The sequence below is a fragment of the Ursus arctos genome, unplaced genomic scaffold (genome assembly GCF_023065955.2).
Source record: "Ursus arctos isolate Adak ecotype North America unplaced genomic scaffold, UrsArc2.0 scaffold_11, whole genome shotgun sequence".
Lineage (NCBI taxonomy): Eukaryota > Metazoa > Chordata > Mammalia > Carnivora > Ursidae > Ursus > Ursus arctos.
In genome coordinates, this window is record NW_026622775.1 from 20,345,979 (window position 1) to 20,363,647 (window position 17,669).

General features: G+C 38.0%; 1 protein-coding gene across 1 annotated transcript in view; it reads left to right on the plus strand.

The window, feature by feature from the left end:
• The first annotated feature begins 7,923 nt into the window (after nucleotides 1-7,923).
• Nucleotides 7,924-17,669, plus strand: part of INTU (inturned planar cell polarity protein) — a 74,920-nt gene continuing 65,174 nt past the window's right edge. Inside the window, exon 1 of the mRNA XM_026499301.4 lies at nucleotides 7,924-8,169. Coding sequence (XP_026355086.2) covers nucleotides 8,024-8,169 — 146 coding nt within the window. The 5' untranslated portion in view covers nucleotides 7,924-8,023. The remainder of the gene's footprint in view (nucleotides 8,170-17,669) is intronic.

Consider the following 17,669-nt stretch of genomic DNA (forward strand, 5'->3'; position numbering starts at 1 on the left):
AAATTTAGATATAATATAATAGAAATTAGAGAAACCAGATTACTTTTAAACCATAGTCATCTACTCACTGTAGCTCTCACTGACTAATCCAGAGGATAGGCTATTTTTTTGTATCAGTTTTACAAAATTTTTATGTTTTTCTTTTAAAACATCCTTTGTCAGATATCCACAAAACTTTGACAATTTCATTAAAGAGACCAATAGTCTTGAGCTATAGAAAATTAATGGATAAGAGAAAATAGCAGACTATTCTATTTTATCTTTTCATCTTATTTTAAAGGGTAAGTCTTCTGTTTTTTTAATTACTTGTATATTTTCTCTTGTGAATATGGTTTTCAAAACTGTAAAGCATTAAATTGCTGTGCTTTTGAAAAAGATACTTCAGCCAAACCAAAATTGGAGCAAAGTTGCAAACTTTTCTCTGCATGAGGTGTTAGCTACAAAATACGGTCAAGACAAGAATAACAGTAGCTGGGGCAAAAATGCTGTCCTGCTTTTTGATTAGAAGTTGTATATGGTTGTCTGAGTCATGGAAAAGCTTCAATGTTGTTTCTCAGTTACTTTTACTTAAGTAAATTAACACATATTTGTGTCATCTTGATTATAAGAAGTACCCAAATAATTATATTAGGCCTCAATAGTATTTTGCAAGACTTTTTAAAAAAAATCTATGCACAAGGCTATTGCAGTTTAATCATTCCCTTGGAGTCCTATTTCTGTTGCATATTAGTTGTGTCATTTGCAAGATTTTTAACATCTGTATTTTCCTGTTCTTTCTGTAATAGAAAGGGATAATACCCATCTCACAGGGTCGTGGTGTGAATTTCAGATAAGTAAGCGCTTAATAAAATTAAAGTTCTGTCAAATATAAAGGATGATATTAACAAGTGTCCTAAAAAATTGAAACAAAACACAGAACGATAGCTATTCCTAAAGATTCAGAAAATTCGGCTAAGTGACTTTTGCCCAAAGCCTAATGGCTAATATATGGGGCTGGTCCAGGCCAGAGAGGTAGTGTGTTCTGACATCTAAGCCAGCAAAGAAAATGAGTGAGAGGTGAGTCTCTGAGAATGTTTGATGACCTAAACTTCATACTTTTGCCAATGCAAAAATGTGCATACTTAAAATACCTCGAATATCCAGAAGTCTCGGGGATGAAGGTGTACCCCATTAGATAATATTCCTAATGAATAAAATATCCTTTAAACTGGAAAAGTACTAAAAAAAGATAAGAAAATAAAAAAAAAATTTGAACATAGCACATACTCATCTGTTTCTTCAGGTGTAGGGCTTTAGATTCCAAGGGTTATCTCATTTGGTTCTTAGCAGCCCCGTACAGTAGGGAGGGATTATTATTACTGACTTCAGATGATGAAACTGACTTTGTCCACATTCACTCGGTTATTAGTGCCAGAATCAGGATGAGAATGTGGCTTCTCTGACTGGAGAATGCGTGGCACTTAGGAATGATCCAGCATTTTCACAGTCTTATCAAATGACTGTAGGGTTCAACGATGCAGTAATTTTCTTTTCTTTTTTTAGGGGCTATTGAGGCCACTTGGCATTTCACTTTTAAGCTATGATTTTTTTTTTTTTTAATTCTTGTGTCTGCTTTTGTTTCCTGCTTTCCTCTTCATTGGCAGATTGTTAGCCACCGACAATTTCTGCCGCTATATTTCTGTTTTAAGGAGGCCTCCCTTCCTTCTGGTGGGCAGCTACTGATCTACGGCAGTAGAATGTCTCACCACATTTTTTATAATCTGTAGATGAGAATATAAAATAAGGACAAGTAGGAGTAAATGAAGGTTTTGGGGCTTGAGTGTGGTGCTGTCTGCTTCAGTTACTTTTATGTTTACCTCTGTATCCTTAACTGTATTTCATTATTATTGAAATGAAGAATGTATGATCTCTATGGAATAAGTTCCATACATTTTTACAGGTAATTCAATTTTTATATAGAAAAATTAGAATTTTCGATCATAATGCAATTCTATAAACATAGGATTGCTGAAACGTTATTCTTATATGACTCTATCCCAAATTTTAGGAATCTCACATTGTGAAGCCTCAGTTTTTATAATGCTGTTTTGCTGGTCTACCAAGTTATTTATTCATGATGTTTAAAATGACTGGGGTTATCAGTATTACCACATAGCTCATGAATTATTTCATTGTTCACAATTAAGACAATATTAATTAGTTTCTAACAATGCCAAGTTCCATGCACTTTTCCTTGAAGATTAAAATTGTTTCATGGACGTGACCTCATGTGGCCCTGTTTTCACTTACTTCTCATTGCTAGCTTCCATTACTACTAAGCAGAGAGCTCTTAAACCTGCTAAAGACACTAAATATTTAATTATGTTCTTATCTGGTGTATTTTATGTCAGAATTGTATTGTTTGCCTAATTGAGACGGCAATCTATGAAAAGTAAGGACTCTATGTCATATATATTAAACCAAACATATTTAGTCCCGGAAGATGGCTGGCCATCTGTGTAGTGGAAAATAGAAATTGAGAATATACCCCAGTTTCTTTTAAGTCTTCCTGAAATTACTAATTATGAAACTATTTTTTTTTAAGATTTTATTTATTTATTTGACAGAGAGAGAGAGAGCACAAGCAGGGGGAGCAGCAGGCAGAGGGAGAGGAAGAAGCAGGCTCCCGGCCGAGCAGAGAGGCTAATGCAGGGCTCAGTCCCAGGACCCCCGATCATGACCCAAGCCTAAGGTAGCTGCTTAACCGACTAAGCCATCCAGGTACCCCAAAACAGTCAGTATGTTTTAAAAGGCCCTGAAAATAGCATGTTATTCTTTTCTGTTCTTCATCCCCTCTAGTATACCTAAAGTTGTTAGATACTGATTTAGTTAGTACAAATATGATATATAAAATTAGAAATCTGATTAGTTAATATCACCCTGAAAATTTATGTAAGAATATAAAATAATTGCTATTATTTCTTCTTTTGCGAAAGATCAAGCAAAGTGGTAACCTTTTGGGTGGGGCAGATTTTGTCTATTAAACTAACATATAGAAATAGACTAACCGAGGGGCACCTGGGTGGCGCAGTCGTTAAGCGTCTGCCTTCGGCTCAGCGTGATCCCGGCATTCTGGGATCGAGCCCCACATCAGGCTCCTCTGCTAGGAGCCTGCTTCTTCCTCTCACACTCCCCCTGCTGTGTTCCCTCTCTCACTGGCTGTCTCTCTGTCAAATAAATAAATAAAATCTTAAAAAAAAAAGAAAAAAAGACTAGCCAAGGAAGTTAACATTCCTCAGAAACATAGCTATTGTAAAGAACATTTCTTAAAAGACACTTTTATGTGGTACTTCCCTCTCCTGTTCAACCTTGTATGAGATGAAAGATTAAAAAAACAACAAAAAAGACCCAATCATATCTTCCAGGAATTTGTCATTTGGTAACAAAGATAGACACATTCCTAAATAATTTAGATACACACAGACTGATACTTGTTATAACAGAACTTTATTGAATAGATTATGAGGGGAAGGTGGAAAGAGGAATTGTCACTGAGACAGGAAAAGATGTGGAAGGCTTCTTAAAAAGGGTACTATTAGAATTAGGTTTTGAATAAAATGTGATTGTTTTGGATAAGTAGCATTCCTCAATGAAAGAACTACATGAGTAAATGATTTATAAAATAGCTTAAGTTTTATTGACACTTTATGTGCTAGGTATTGTACATGCATTAACTTACTGGACTCTAAATAGCCCTGTGAGGTTTGTACCAATATCTAAATTCACAGATAAAGAAATGCAGCTTGGAGAGGTTGATTTGCTCAAGATTATATAGATGGTAGGTTCTGGAGCAGGGCGAAGTCTGTCTGCCAGGCTCAAATTCAGGAGGTGGAAATGGATTCTAGCCTACTGGGGAAATGGTCAGTGGGCCCGCAGGTATGAAGCATTAGAATGAGTGGAGGCTTAGGGCAGTGTTTCCCAAGTTTACCTTAACCTAGGGATCACTGAGGGGCAGGGACACTTCTTAAAATAGAGATTTCCGGGACAACTTCTCTGGAGATTCTGATCCTGTTGAAGTGGGGCAGGCCTTAAAATCTGTTTAACAAGAACCCCAGGGGATATTTTGATCTGACAAGTTGGGCACATTTGATTAACTTGATTAATGCAGGAAATAAGGCATCTAATTCTTAATTGGTGCTCAATTGTTTGTAGAATTGGAATTTTTTTTTTTTTTTTTTTGTAGTCAAGAGACTACACAGTTGGAGTTTATTCTCTAATGGGGTGGCATTGAGGGTTTATGAGTAGGGTATGAAATTATTAGACGTTTATAGAGAAAAATAGTGTTCTTTTTTTTATTTTTTAAAATTTTTCTTTAAATTCAATTTAGTTAACATGGAGTGTAGTATTAGTTTCAGAGGTAGAATTTAGTGATTATAACACCCAGTACTCATGATATCAACTGCCCTCCTCAATGCCCATCATCCAAATAATCCCCCACCCACCTCCCCTCCAGCAACCCTCAGTTTGTTTCCTATAGTTAAGAGTCTCTTATGGTTTGCCTCTGTTTTTCTTTTATTTTATCTTTCCTTCCCTTCCCGTATGTTCATTTGTTTTGTTTCTTAATTTCCAGAGTGTTATTTATCTGAAGAAAAAGTGTTTTTTGTTAAAATTTAAACTTTTTTTTTTTTACTTCCAGTAAGATGCTTTTAAAATAAGAAAAGTGTAACTTTTTAAAGAGGTGCCGAAAGCATTTTTTTAAAAGTTTATTTACTTAAGTAATGTCTACCCCCAATGTGGGGCTCTAACTGAGGACCCCGAGATCAAAAGTCACATCTCTTCCAATTGAGCCAGCCAGGCACCCCAAGCATTTTTTACTTTGGAATGAAATCTTAAGTAATTTTTAATATTTGAGATTGTGGTGAGAATAAGTATGTGTGTTTTAACCCATATAATATAACTGTTATAGTGGTTCCAACTTTTTTTTTTATAATAATGTTCCTCTGATTTTAAAAGTAATACATTTTTTTGGACCTCAGTGCTGATGCCAATACTTGTTTCCCTTCCTTCCTGGATTCATTCTCTTCAAACTTCTAACCCCATTACTTCCTTCATCATTTTCAGCTAGCAAGTTTGCCTTCTACTTACCTGAGAAAATAAACACCATCACATGGAGAGTATTTCGGCTCCCTGACCAAAACCGGCAAGTCAGAATCCACACCTGCACCTTCCTCTAGGAACCAGTTTTGGTTTTTTTTTTTAAGGTTTTTTTGTTGTGGTTTTTTTTTTTTTTTTTTTTTTTTTTGGTCAGAGAGAGAAAGTGCGTGCACAAGCAGGGGGAGCGGCAGGCAGAGGAAGAAGCAGACTCCCCGCTGAGTAAGGAGCCCAATATGGGGCTCCATCCTAGGACCCTGGGATCATGACCTGAGCCAAAGGCAGCTGCTTAACCGACTAAGCCACCCAGGCACCCCTAGGAACCAGTTTTAAGGAAGACATGTCAGCAAGGTCACATCCCTCCATCTGTGTGTAAGATGCCGTCTTCTCCTGCTACTTCAAGAAACTTCTTTGCCCCATTATCCTTTTAGGAACTAGTCCCCTGTTTTCTTTCTTTTTTTTTTTTTTCAAAGATTTTATTTATTTATTTATTTATTTATTCGACAGAGATAGAGACAGCCAGTGAGAGAGGGAACACATGCAGGGGGAGTGGGAGAGGAAGAAGCAGGCTCATAGCGGAGGAGCCTGACGTGTGGCTCGATCCCACAACGCTGGGATCACGCCCTGAGCCGAAGGCAGACGCTTAACCGCTGTGCCACCCAGGCGCCCCTAGTCCCCTGTTTTCTAATCTGAGTAATATATAGATCTTTTTTAAGGAAAAACTGTTGTGGACTTCCAGGGATGACTTAAACTTTTTCAAATTATAATTTTAAATAAACAAGTATAAGCTCTGTGCTCTATAGCTCTTATATAAGATAAAAACAATTTTATAAATTAATTCAAAGTAAACTGCAAAACAATATTCAATAGCTGGTATACAACTCTGAAAAAGCACATTCAGAAATTACACAACAAGGGGTGCCTGAGTGGCTCAATTGGTTAAGCAACTGCCTTCGGCTCAGGTCATGATCCTAGGGTCCTAGGATCGAGTTTGGCAGGGAACCTGCTTCTCCCTCTACCTGCTACTCTGCCTGCTTGAGCTCTTTCTCTCTGTGTCAAATAAATAAAAATTCTTAAAAAAAATTAATTATACAACAAAAAAACTTGGGATATTCAAATGTACATAGTTTAATGTGACAAATGAAACTAAATTGCATCTTTAAAGTTTAAATACTGCTAGCCTGCTACTGCTTAGGGTTTTTTTTTTTTTCTTTTATTTATTTATCTGAGAGAGAGAGAGCAAGGGGTGTAAGGGGGGCAGAGGGAGAAAGAGAAGCAAGCAGGCTCCCTGCTGAGCGGGGGGGGGGGTTCTGGATCCCAGGACCCTGGGATAGCTTCCTGAGCCAAAGACAGAAGCTTAACCAACTAAGCCACCCAGGTGCCCCCTGCTCAGATTTTTAAAAATTCTCCATGCATATAACCACCTTGGGCCATGGGAGGATTCATTTCCCACTACTCTTCTCTTTTTGGATTGTAATACTCCATTATAATAAGAGAAGTTTAGACTTCCTCGAAGAAATTTGCTGTGGCCCTCCACACCCCCAGTCTGTTTTCCATTGGGTATTCCTTAGAACTCCGCATTTATCAAGATACTTATCACTGTATATTGTAAATTGCCTATTTGTCTTTCAGTCTCCACCATCTGCCCATGTAGTTTAAGTTGAATCTCCAGCACCCATCCACTGAGATCATAAAATTTTATATCCTTTTTTTACTTGCTATAACATGAATATTCCCCCATGCATTACTCTTTGAAAACATTTCTATTCTCATAATATTCGTATTTCACATGTTATTAACTTTTCCCCTATTGTTGAACATTTAGATTGCTTTCAGCTTTCTACTTTCACAAATTTTATACATTTTTGCATCCTTTATTTTCTTAGAATAGATCGTAATAATGAATTACTGAGTCCTGAGGAAGAACTATAATCTAGTAGTTAATGACTTAGGTTCAATTTTTGTTTGACTTTGTTGCCTTCTAACCAATTGACCATTAAGATGAATAACCTAAGCTTCAGTTTCTTTATTTTAGTATAAGGATAGTTACTTCATAGTATGTGAATACTTAGCATAGTATACTAATAGAACAAGCAATTTGAGAAATGGCTGATTCTCAATTAGTGCTATTAATTTATACTTAGAAAAAATACTTGATGGAGGTATTCGTAAATTACTGATAAAATTTATCAGTTTACACTTTCAACTCAGTGATGAGAACAAATTATAAGTTTGCGTTACAAAATGAACATGCAGTTCATTTCACAACACTGCCACCCATTTGAAGCATTCTACAATATCTGCTTGGGAAAACTATAAAATGTTTGCAATTGCGAAAACAATTATGAAAACCAAAGAAACAATGGAGCGTATTTACATTGGCACCTAGAGGGCGTTGCTTAAAAGCGTCCTTTCCCAGCCCCAGAGGCAGAGGCCCTGAGGAAAAGTAGAGAGGAGTTTCCTTAATCTCAAAAGGGAACCCCAGACTGAGTGCCTCTAAGGTTTCGGGCAGCTGTTCCGCGTAGAAACACAGGGCAAAGTGCAAACTGGAAGAAAGGGGGACGGGGGAAAAACAGAGGGTCTCCGCTGTTAATAAATTGTGCTGCTCCAAAAGAGTGCGTTTAGGAGAGTCTAACCGGTGAAGCTTGAGCTACTTAAATTCCTCCAACTGAGACGCCCCACTGCAAATTTCACCTCATTGGCTTCTTTCAGTAGTTCTAGCGCTCTCGGGAAAGCTTCCTCGTCTCCCTGGCAACCCAAACCGCCACCAATTGCAGCCAAGGATTGGCGGTCACGTGGCCTTTGCCCCTTCCCTAGCGGAGACAACATGGCGGTTACGGCGAGCCGTAGTTTCGAGATTTGAATTACACGACCTGTAGCTATTGCATTCCTGATGATGGCGTCTCTAGTTTCGTGCGGCTCGCGTCATAGCCCAGATGAGCTCCCTGGGGACCTCTCTTCACAAGAAGATGAGGATTGCGATTATGAAGATCGGGTCAGCTACTCGGGTTCATACTCCTCAGCGAGTAGCGATGATGAGTAAGAGTCTTGAAGAGGGACAATTAAATCCATCCGTTCAAGCCAGAGAGTGTACACGTGGGCTGGGGGGGAGGGGGTGTCTTGCTAGAGTGTTGGCGTAGCTGGGATTGAGTGTTTGAGGTTCTATAATCAGTGGGTTTTATTTGAGCCACGTTCCAGTTGTGCGGTATTGTGAGCCGCAATGACGTGCCATTCTTAGCTATTGTGGGCTTTTTATGATTGTCAGATGAGGAGGTTCTCCTCTTTGTGGCGGGTTCCGTAATATTTATGGGTATGTCTGTTAGGATGTTCACAAAACTCTTTGATCCTATCGCAGTGTCTTCTCTGCTGTTACGATCTTTGTGATTTTAGTGGAAGGATAGCCTAAACGTTTTATAAATGAACTATTTAAATTATACAGATATTTTTTTCCTGTTATAAAAATGGATATATAAAAGAAAATCCACCCATAGTCTTCACCTTCAAGAACAACTTCTCAACATTTGGGGGTATTTCTACTGTATTTTCCTATACGTTCTCATGGTTTTCTTATTTTCTACTTAGTGTTATATGTAATTTTTATTTTTTTAAAAGATTTTTATTTATTTGTCAGAGAGAGAGAGCACAAGCAGGGGGGAGCAGCAGGCAGAACAGGCAGAGGGAGAAGTAGACTTGTGCTGAGCAAGGAGCCCGATGTGGGACTCGATTCCAGGACCCTGGGATCATGACCAGGAGCTGAGGGCAGATGCTTAACTGACTGAGCCACCCAGGTGTCCCAATAATGTAATTTTTAAAATACAAAATATCTAAGTGTTATTTTTCACTTTTTAATCCTTAATAATATTGAAATAGTTATTTTGATTCATAGGACCCAATGCTATTTCAACTTTGAAGGAATCTATTTCTTACTGCTATGAATTAAGACCCTTTTTGAAAAATATATTAGTCCTAGTTTGAAATGAATGACTAACAGTGAAAAGATTTAGGTGCTGAAAGGTCAACCAATCCCATAATAGACTGCTATGCATAGTCAGTTTTAGGATGACATTTTAAGTGTATTATTTAGGAATAATGATTACAAGTATTTGATGTGTTTAGGAGTAAAAATTACTTGGCAATTCTTTTCACCTTTGGGTATGTAAAAAAATTTTACCATTATCTTTAAAAGGGTAAGGGAAAACTAATGACAGCTTAATATACTCTAGAGGCTCAATAAGGACAGATTACGTTCTTGAAGAGACTATCAAGTATTTTGTGTAATCTGCTGCTGTGGTCATTTAAAAAATAATTACAAAATTATGGTTATCAAGTGAGGCACTGGATGGAGTATGGGTTACAGGAAACCTGATTTGGTCTTGCTGTGGGAGTCATGGACTTTGTGAGACTCAAGCACTTGGTTTCTCTGCATCTTAGAAACACACACTTTTAGCTCAGAGAGAATCTGTAATTTACCAATGGTCACACAGCTGAGTGTTTCCGTGTAGGAATTTAGGAGGCCAGACTGCAAATGGAGTGTCCTGATTTTAATGGAATGAAAGTAAATGAACTGGCCCAGTTTCCTAGGAAATGAGCAATCTTGTGTTAGGAAAACTTGTTACCTCAAAACATTTTGTGATTCAAAATACATGTAAATATGGATTTTATATATACATATATACCAACATTTCTATATATTTTATATGTATATATATATATATATTTTTTAAAGGGCATTAAGCTTTCCACATTAGTCGTTCAGTCATTACTCCAGATATCCCAGTGTCTTTATCCTCCTAATAGTAAAAGTACAGTAAATCTCTATTGTAAAATGTTCTGCTGGTCTGTATTTTCAAGTCCTGTCAAGATTCAGATTTTATGTTTGTCCCTTCTTCATGTGTAGGACATGAGAATTGATTTGCTGATCTGACCAGGTAGGTTCTGGTCTGTTCCTGTTTACCTCTCTAACCTGCGAGTCACCACCGCAGAAGTGGTCTTCCCAGTTTGGACAAAAGTACTTTTTTTTTTTTTTTTTAAAGACTTTATTTATTTAGAGAGAGAGAGAGAGCATGTGAGAAGGGTAGTGGAGGGGCAGAGGGAGAATCTCAAGCAGACTCTGCACTGAGTGTGGAACCCGAGATCATGACCTGATCCAAAACTAACTGTGGGACACAACCGACTGAGCCACCCAGGCACCTCTGGACAAGATCATTTCTTAATTAAGGGCACAGGGACATATGAACATGTGAACCTAATCTTTCTTATCAAAGCTAAGAGATAGGAATTGCCCATGTTGTTGCCTAAATAGTTCATTCTTTTTTAACTTCTGAATATGGGGGTGCCTGGGTCCTCAGTTGTTAAGCGTCTGCCTTCGGCTCAGGGCGTGATCCCAGAGTCCCGGGATCAAGCCCCACATCGGGCTTCTCCGCAGGGAGCCTGCTTCTTCCTCCCCCACTCCCCCTGCTTGTGTTCCCTCTCTCGCTGGCTCTCTCTCTCTCTGTCAAATAAATAAATAATCTTTAAAAAAAAACTTCTGAATATGATTCCATTGTATGAATATACCAAAATTTATCCTTTTCTTGGGTTTTAACGTAAGAATGTTATACTTGAAGAATCAAAGTATTTCAAAGTCATGATGCCATATACGGTATTAACATCCAATTTAGGATAATTCCCTTTTTCTTTTCCTGCTCTGAACCCTGACTACTTTTTTCTTTTAATTTGATTTCTCTTTTATCAAATTACATAGATTAAAAATTCAAACTGTGTATCTCTAAGTAGTTTATGATGAGAAATGGCAATTCTTTGCTGACCTTTCTCTCTACTTCCAAATCAGCATATTTGAAGATAATTCATTATCTTCTTTGTTTCTCCTCTAGCATTGCTCATCTTACTTACTGACATCACTCTCTCCTTGCTCATGTCTTCAGATCTAATAAGTCTCCAGTCTTGTTGACTTCCTGTTCTGATATCCACCCCTCCTTCTTTTTTTTTTTCTTTCAGAGGCACTGCCTGACTTAAAGCATTGGCCTCTCCCATGTAAGAGTAGAGTAGCCTTCTAACTGATCTGGATGCCTCTTCTTTATCTCCAGCCTTTTTTCCATACAGCTGCCAGAATTTGCTTTCTAGAGCACAGTTCTGAATCATTTTTCTCTTAGAGAACCTACTACGAAAAGGAATATTACCAGTGAAGCTAAATAAAATGAAGCAAATATCTGTGGACTTAACTAGGTCATCCCTGTGATCTGGAAGAGAAAGCTAAGATTTAAAAAACAGCTAATATGTCAGGCTTGATCGCTGATGGTTGTATTGGAAAGAATTCAGCCACTTCAGTTACAATGGAATTTCTTTATAATGTTGCCTGAAATAATCATCCTGGTGCAGAGTAATGAGTATTGGATTAAGAGTAGGGGTCAGACAACCTGTGTTCTCTTTATCCCAGCCACAAACGATATGGCCTTACATGAGTCACATGACTTCTATAAGGCTGTTTTCACGTGTTAAAATGGGAATGAGAATATTTACTTAACTCTGAATTTTGTTGACTGTGAGAAGGTTTGTTAAATCCCAGGAACAGGAAAATTGTGAACAGTTGATGGTGAGGGATTGACAAGAGGACAAAAAGGAGGTGACGGTAGAGGTAACGTGTATTTGCATGTGGGAGGAAGGGAGTATATTGGAAATCTCTGTACCTTCAGCTCAATTTTGCTTTGAACCTAAAATTGTTCTAAAAAAAGAAAAGGTGTAGTAAATCATTTTTCTATAGTACTCAAAAGCTTGGTACTCAAAAGTACTCCCAAATAAATTCCAGATTCCTTAGGATGATATTAAATCTGTTTCAGATCTGTCCCTAGTCTCTCTGATCTCATCTTTGATGATCTTGCTTCTTTAAAGCCTTCTTTATTCCCACTTGTCCTACCTCGGGGTGCTATTTAAAATTGTATAGGATGCCTGGGTGGCTCAGTTGATTAAGCATCTGACTCTTGATTTCAGCTCGGGTAATGATTGCAGGGTCCTGGGATCGAGCCCCACATCGGGCTCTGCACTGGGCATGAAGCCTGGTTAAGATTTTCTCTCTCTCTCACCCGCCTTCTCCCTATGCGCCCTCACTCCTGCTTGCTCACACACACTTTCTCTCTCAAAACAATAAATAAAATAAAATAAAATAAAAAAATAGCATAGACTGAGTAGCTTATAGACAACAGAAATTTATTTCTCACAATTCTGAAGGCTGGTAGTTCAAGATCACTGTACCAGCATGGTCAGGCTCTGGTGAAGACCCTCCTCCAAGTTGTAGATTACTGACTTCTCTTTGTATCCTTACATGGCAGAGAGTGGAGAGAACAAGCAAGCTTTCTCATGAGGGCACTAATCCCATTCACCAGGGCAGCATCCTCGTGGCCGCATCTAATCCTAATTGCTTCCCAAAGGTCCCATCTCCTAATATCATCATGATTGAGTGGTAGGGTTTCAACATACACATTTTGGGGAGACATAAACATTTAGTGCTTAACATTATGACACTGAAATATACACCCATTCTCATACCTCTCATGTAGTTTCACACGTACACTCGGATGTACTTTGTTCTCTCTGAAACACCCTTTCTTCCTATCTTGTCAAAATTATTCAATGTCCCACTTATGTGCTTCTCCTGCACCTTCTCCTACAGCCTTTTTTGACACTTCTTAGACTTACTTTCTCCAAACTTGGCTCTCCTATAGCAGTTTTTGTTCTTCACTTTCAGAACTTGCATTTTAGCTAGGTGATGAGCCCTCTGTCCATCTGACATTTTTAGAAGTACAAAAATGTCCTATCACAAAATATTTTGCTGGTCTCTGATTTCAGTTTTGCTAGGGTCAGATCTTATCCCGAACTTAGTTATATCTAAGCATGGTCCATTTAACTGAAGGGGGTGGAGGTAGGGAATGTGGTCCTGGGGTTGGGGTCATTATTAGCATAGTTCTAATGGAAACATGTTCCTGATGTAAAATTTTATTTCATGCAGTGAGTACACAGTAGTTTACTGGCTGATCCCTTCCTTTTCTCTAACATGCTTCACATTTGTTCCGGTGGTGACTGTGGCTAGGCTAGAAAGAACACCAGCCCATCCCAGGTTCCCGACCCCTCAAGCTGCCATAACATCTAGCATAGATTTTTTAACCATTAAAACTCTGGCTTTCTTCTAGAAAACAATCCAAAGATTTCAAGAATGAAAATTAGATATTGCTGGTATACAGAACACAGAAAAGCAAACACAGAAAAGCATTGGACAGACCAGTACTGAACAAACACCAGACATTTATTTGTTATGATGTTTTTATTGTGTGGTTTTTCTCTGTCCCTAGAATTGTTCTGTTGTACATATTCGCCCCATGTAACTATGTGTGTTGGCCACTTTGGTGCTTTTGCCCACTAAAAAGGAAAGCAAAGTATACTGTAACAGGTTTGGAGTAGTAGCAAAATTATGTTTTCCTTAAGGAAATGAACCAGTAGGTCTGGCTATTCATAACTTTTCTTGTGGTAGCCAAGAAGATCCTAATACCATTTAAATTGATAAAACATGTTGACAATGTCAACTAAGACCTGAGAGATTCAATAATTTAGAAGAAAAAAATTAGTATCAGTGTAGAATTCTTTTTTTTTAAAGATTTTATTTATTTATTTGGCAGAGCGAGAGAGAACAAGCAGGGGGGAGTGGCAGAGGGAGAGGGTGAGAGAAAAGCAGGCTCCCCACTGAGCAGGCAGACTGATAAAGGGTCAGTCCCAGGACCCGGGGATCATGACCTCAGCCTAAGGCAGATGCTTAACCTACTGAGCCACCCAGGCACCCCTCAGCATAGAATTCTTGAATATGAATTAAGAAACTTATTAGCATTATGTGAAGTTCATTTTCCTTAATATAGTTATGTTACTGTTTATGTAAGTGAACTTGGTTATTTGCAAATTAGCAAATCTTTCTTTGGGAAGAACTCTGCTCATGTTTACTACATCAGTTAGAGCCTTGAAAACCAATTAAAGTGTCCTCAAACTTTGCAAGTAGACAATGAATATACCATTATTTCTGTTCAGAGAAAAGTGGAATAAACAAAATAATCTCATTGAAAGACATTTACACGATGACAACTTTGCAGTTTGTACCATAGGATCTCAGGAAAGAGATTAAAGAACACTTACAAAAATCTGTATTATAAAAATCCGAATTAAAGCTGCTAGAGTTAATTCCTTTTTAAAAATAAACATTTTCTTTTGGAATAAGTTTAGATTTACAGAAAAGTTGCAAACATAGTACAGAGAATTCCCGTATATCCTTCACCCAGTTTCCCCTGATGTTAACATCTTACACAACTATGGTATGTTTGCCAGAACTGAGAAATTAACATTAGTACAGTACTATTAAATAAACTCCAGACTTTATTTGAATTTTACCATTTATCTACTTATGTCCTTTTTCTATTCTAGGATCTAATCCAGGATATCATATTGCATTTAGTCATTAAGTATCCCTAGTTTCCTGTGGTCTGTGATAGTTTCTTAGTTGTTTCTTGTTTTTCATAACCTGGGTCGCTTGGTTAAGGTAATGTCTGCACGGTTTCTTCACTGTGAAGTTACTGTTTCTCATTTTCCATACTCTGTTCTTTGGGAGCACATCACTAAGTCCAGTTCACATTAAAGGGGAGGAAGGATTAAGCTCCATCTCCTGGAATAGGTAGTATCCACATATAATATTAATTTATTTAATTTTGTTATTAATAATAGTTGCACTGAAAGGTTGGTTTTTTCGTAGCTGTCTTTAATACGCCGCCTTCTAGTAGAACTAGTTTGAGACCACAGTCTTTACAACTCTGTTAAACTTTCTAACACCTTAATCAGTTATGCTGTTGATGCTTATCTAAATAGGAATTAATCATCTGGAGTAGGAATAAGGAACCTTCCAGGGATACTGTGGGAGCCTTAGAGGCCGCATCTAGTTTGCTGCTTATGTTAATAGCACTGGAACCTAGCAAGTAGAGGTAATTGGAGACATCTTCATTGATTGCCAGGGATTGGAAGAATATAAAAATTTGAGTGCTATATCTAAAAAAGTTTTAAGTTTCTCTACATTTTTGACTCTTGGGCAAGAGGAAAGGAACTGACATTTGACACTTACCATACCGAGCGCATTTTTTAATTTACTGTTGCTAAAAGCCATGTGAGGTAGCTATAATGTTTTCTTTCTTTTTTTTTTTTTTTTAAAGATTTTATTTATTTATTCGACAGAGATAGAGACAGCCAGCGAGAGAGGGAACACAAGTAGGGGGAGTGGGAGAGGAAGAAGCAGGCTCATAGCGGAAGAGCCTGATGTGGGGCTCGATCCCACAACGCCAGGATCACGCCCTGAGCCGAAGGCAGACGCTTAACCGCTGTGTCACCCAGGCGCCCCTATAATCTGTTTTCTAGAAGAGAAAAACTAAAGCTTAGAAAAGTAAAAATGTCAATAGAACAGAATTCAAACCCAGGTCTTTGTGACTTCTCATTTCTTCTTCTTCTTCTTTTTTTTTTTTCTTTACCATACATGTTTCCTTCTTTCGTGAGTCTCGTACATTCATTTCTCTGTCTTTATTCCTGTTCCCCTTATCTCCCTTCTTTTAATTTCTTCTTCCTCTTAAGATGAAGTATTTTTTAAATTTAGAGGTGAGGAAAATGGGTCTAATTCATTGCTGATGGAAATGTGAATTGGTATAGTCTTTGGATAAAAATGTTCCGTTGATCTATGTGTCTGTTTTTCCGTCGATACCATACTGTCTTGATCACTACCGCTCTGTAATATAGTTTGAAGTCTGGAATTGTGATGTCACTAGCCTTGCCTTTCTTTTTCAAGATTGCTTTGACTATTTGGGGTCTTTTATGGTTCCATACACATTTTAGGATTGATTGTTTAGCTCTGTGAAAACTGCTGGTGGTATTTTGATAGGGATTACATTAAATGTGTAGATTGCTTTGGGTAGTACAGACATTTTAACAATATCTCTTCTTCCCATCTATGAGTATGGAATGTTTTTCCGTTTCTTTGTGTCATCTTCAATTTCTTTCATCAGCGTTTTATAGTTTTCAGAGTACAGATCTTTCACCTCTGTGGTTAGGTTTATTCCTAAGTATCTCATGGCTTTTGGTGTAATTGTAAATGGGATCGACTCCTTAATTTCTCTTTCTGCTGCTTCATTATTGGTGTAGAGGAATGCAACAGATTATTGTATGTTGATTTTGTGTCCTGCGACTTTACTGAATTTGTCTATCAGTTGTAGCAATTTTTTGGTGGAGTCTTTCGGGTTTTCTACATACATGTTGTCTGCACATGGTGAAAGTTTTACTTCTTTGCCAATTGCCTTTTATTTCTTTTCGTTGTCTGATTGCTGAGGCTAGGACTTCTAGTACTATGTTAAATAACAGTGGTGAGAGTGGATACCCCTGTCTTGTGCCTGACCTTAGAGGAAAAACTCTGTTTTTCCCTTTTGAGGATGATATCAGCTGTGGGTTTTTATATATGGCCTTTATGATGTTGAGGTATGTTCCTTCCTTAGTTGTCTACGTAGGCCAGACTGGTTTTAGTTGTCCACATAGGCATAGAGACCTTCCCTCAAGGCCTCTGCTTATGCGGTTATTTCTGCTTGGAATTGTCTTTTCCTCTTCCACTTCCGTATCCCCATCACCAACCACTTACTCTTTAAAAACTTACTTCTGTGTATCCTCTACTAGAAATTCTCCCTGCCCTCACCCTCAATCCCAGGCTAAACTAGGTGACCTCTATCCTGCATTTACCATGTGTATTATTGTGAATTCTTTCTCACTTTCTCTTCCCCCCTAGACAAGGGAAGGACTGATGTTTTTATCATTACAATTCTGGTACCTTCCAAGCACCTGGGACTGTTCATTTCCTCCATGATTGAATATCCTGTGCCCCCCCCCCCACCTTCAAAGTTCTTTAAGTCATAGCCAAAAAGTGGCTTCTCGGGGCGCCTGGGTGGCGCAGTCGTTAAGCGTCTGCCTTCGGCTCAGGGCGTGATCCCGACGTTCCGGGATCGAGTCCCACATCGGGCTCCTCCACTGGGAGCCTGCTTCTTCCTCTCCCACTCCCCTGCTGTGTTCCCTCTCTCGCTGGCTGTCTCTCTGTCACATGAATAAATAAAATCTTTAAAAAAAAAAAAGTGGCTTCTCATTCAAATTTTAGAGATTAAGATGAAACATCTTTATGTTTAGCATAGGGGGAAAAGTATTTCTTTGGGGTCACGTATCTAATACAAATAACATACTAGATTAAAAGACAGATTATAAAGCAAATAATTTCATTCATTGTTTAAATTGATGGATATCTTCATAAGTAATCGTGTATAATCATGATATGTACATTGTGCCATTTTAAATTATGGTACATAGTTACCTAGATTTCTTATGACTGGAGACAGCTATTTAGATTCTTCAGAGTAGGATTACAGAGTTATTAAGTGCTAATTTCTGTGGGTACAGATGAGTGTGGTTGAAACATCTGATAAATGGTAATACCTGGT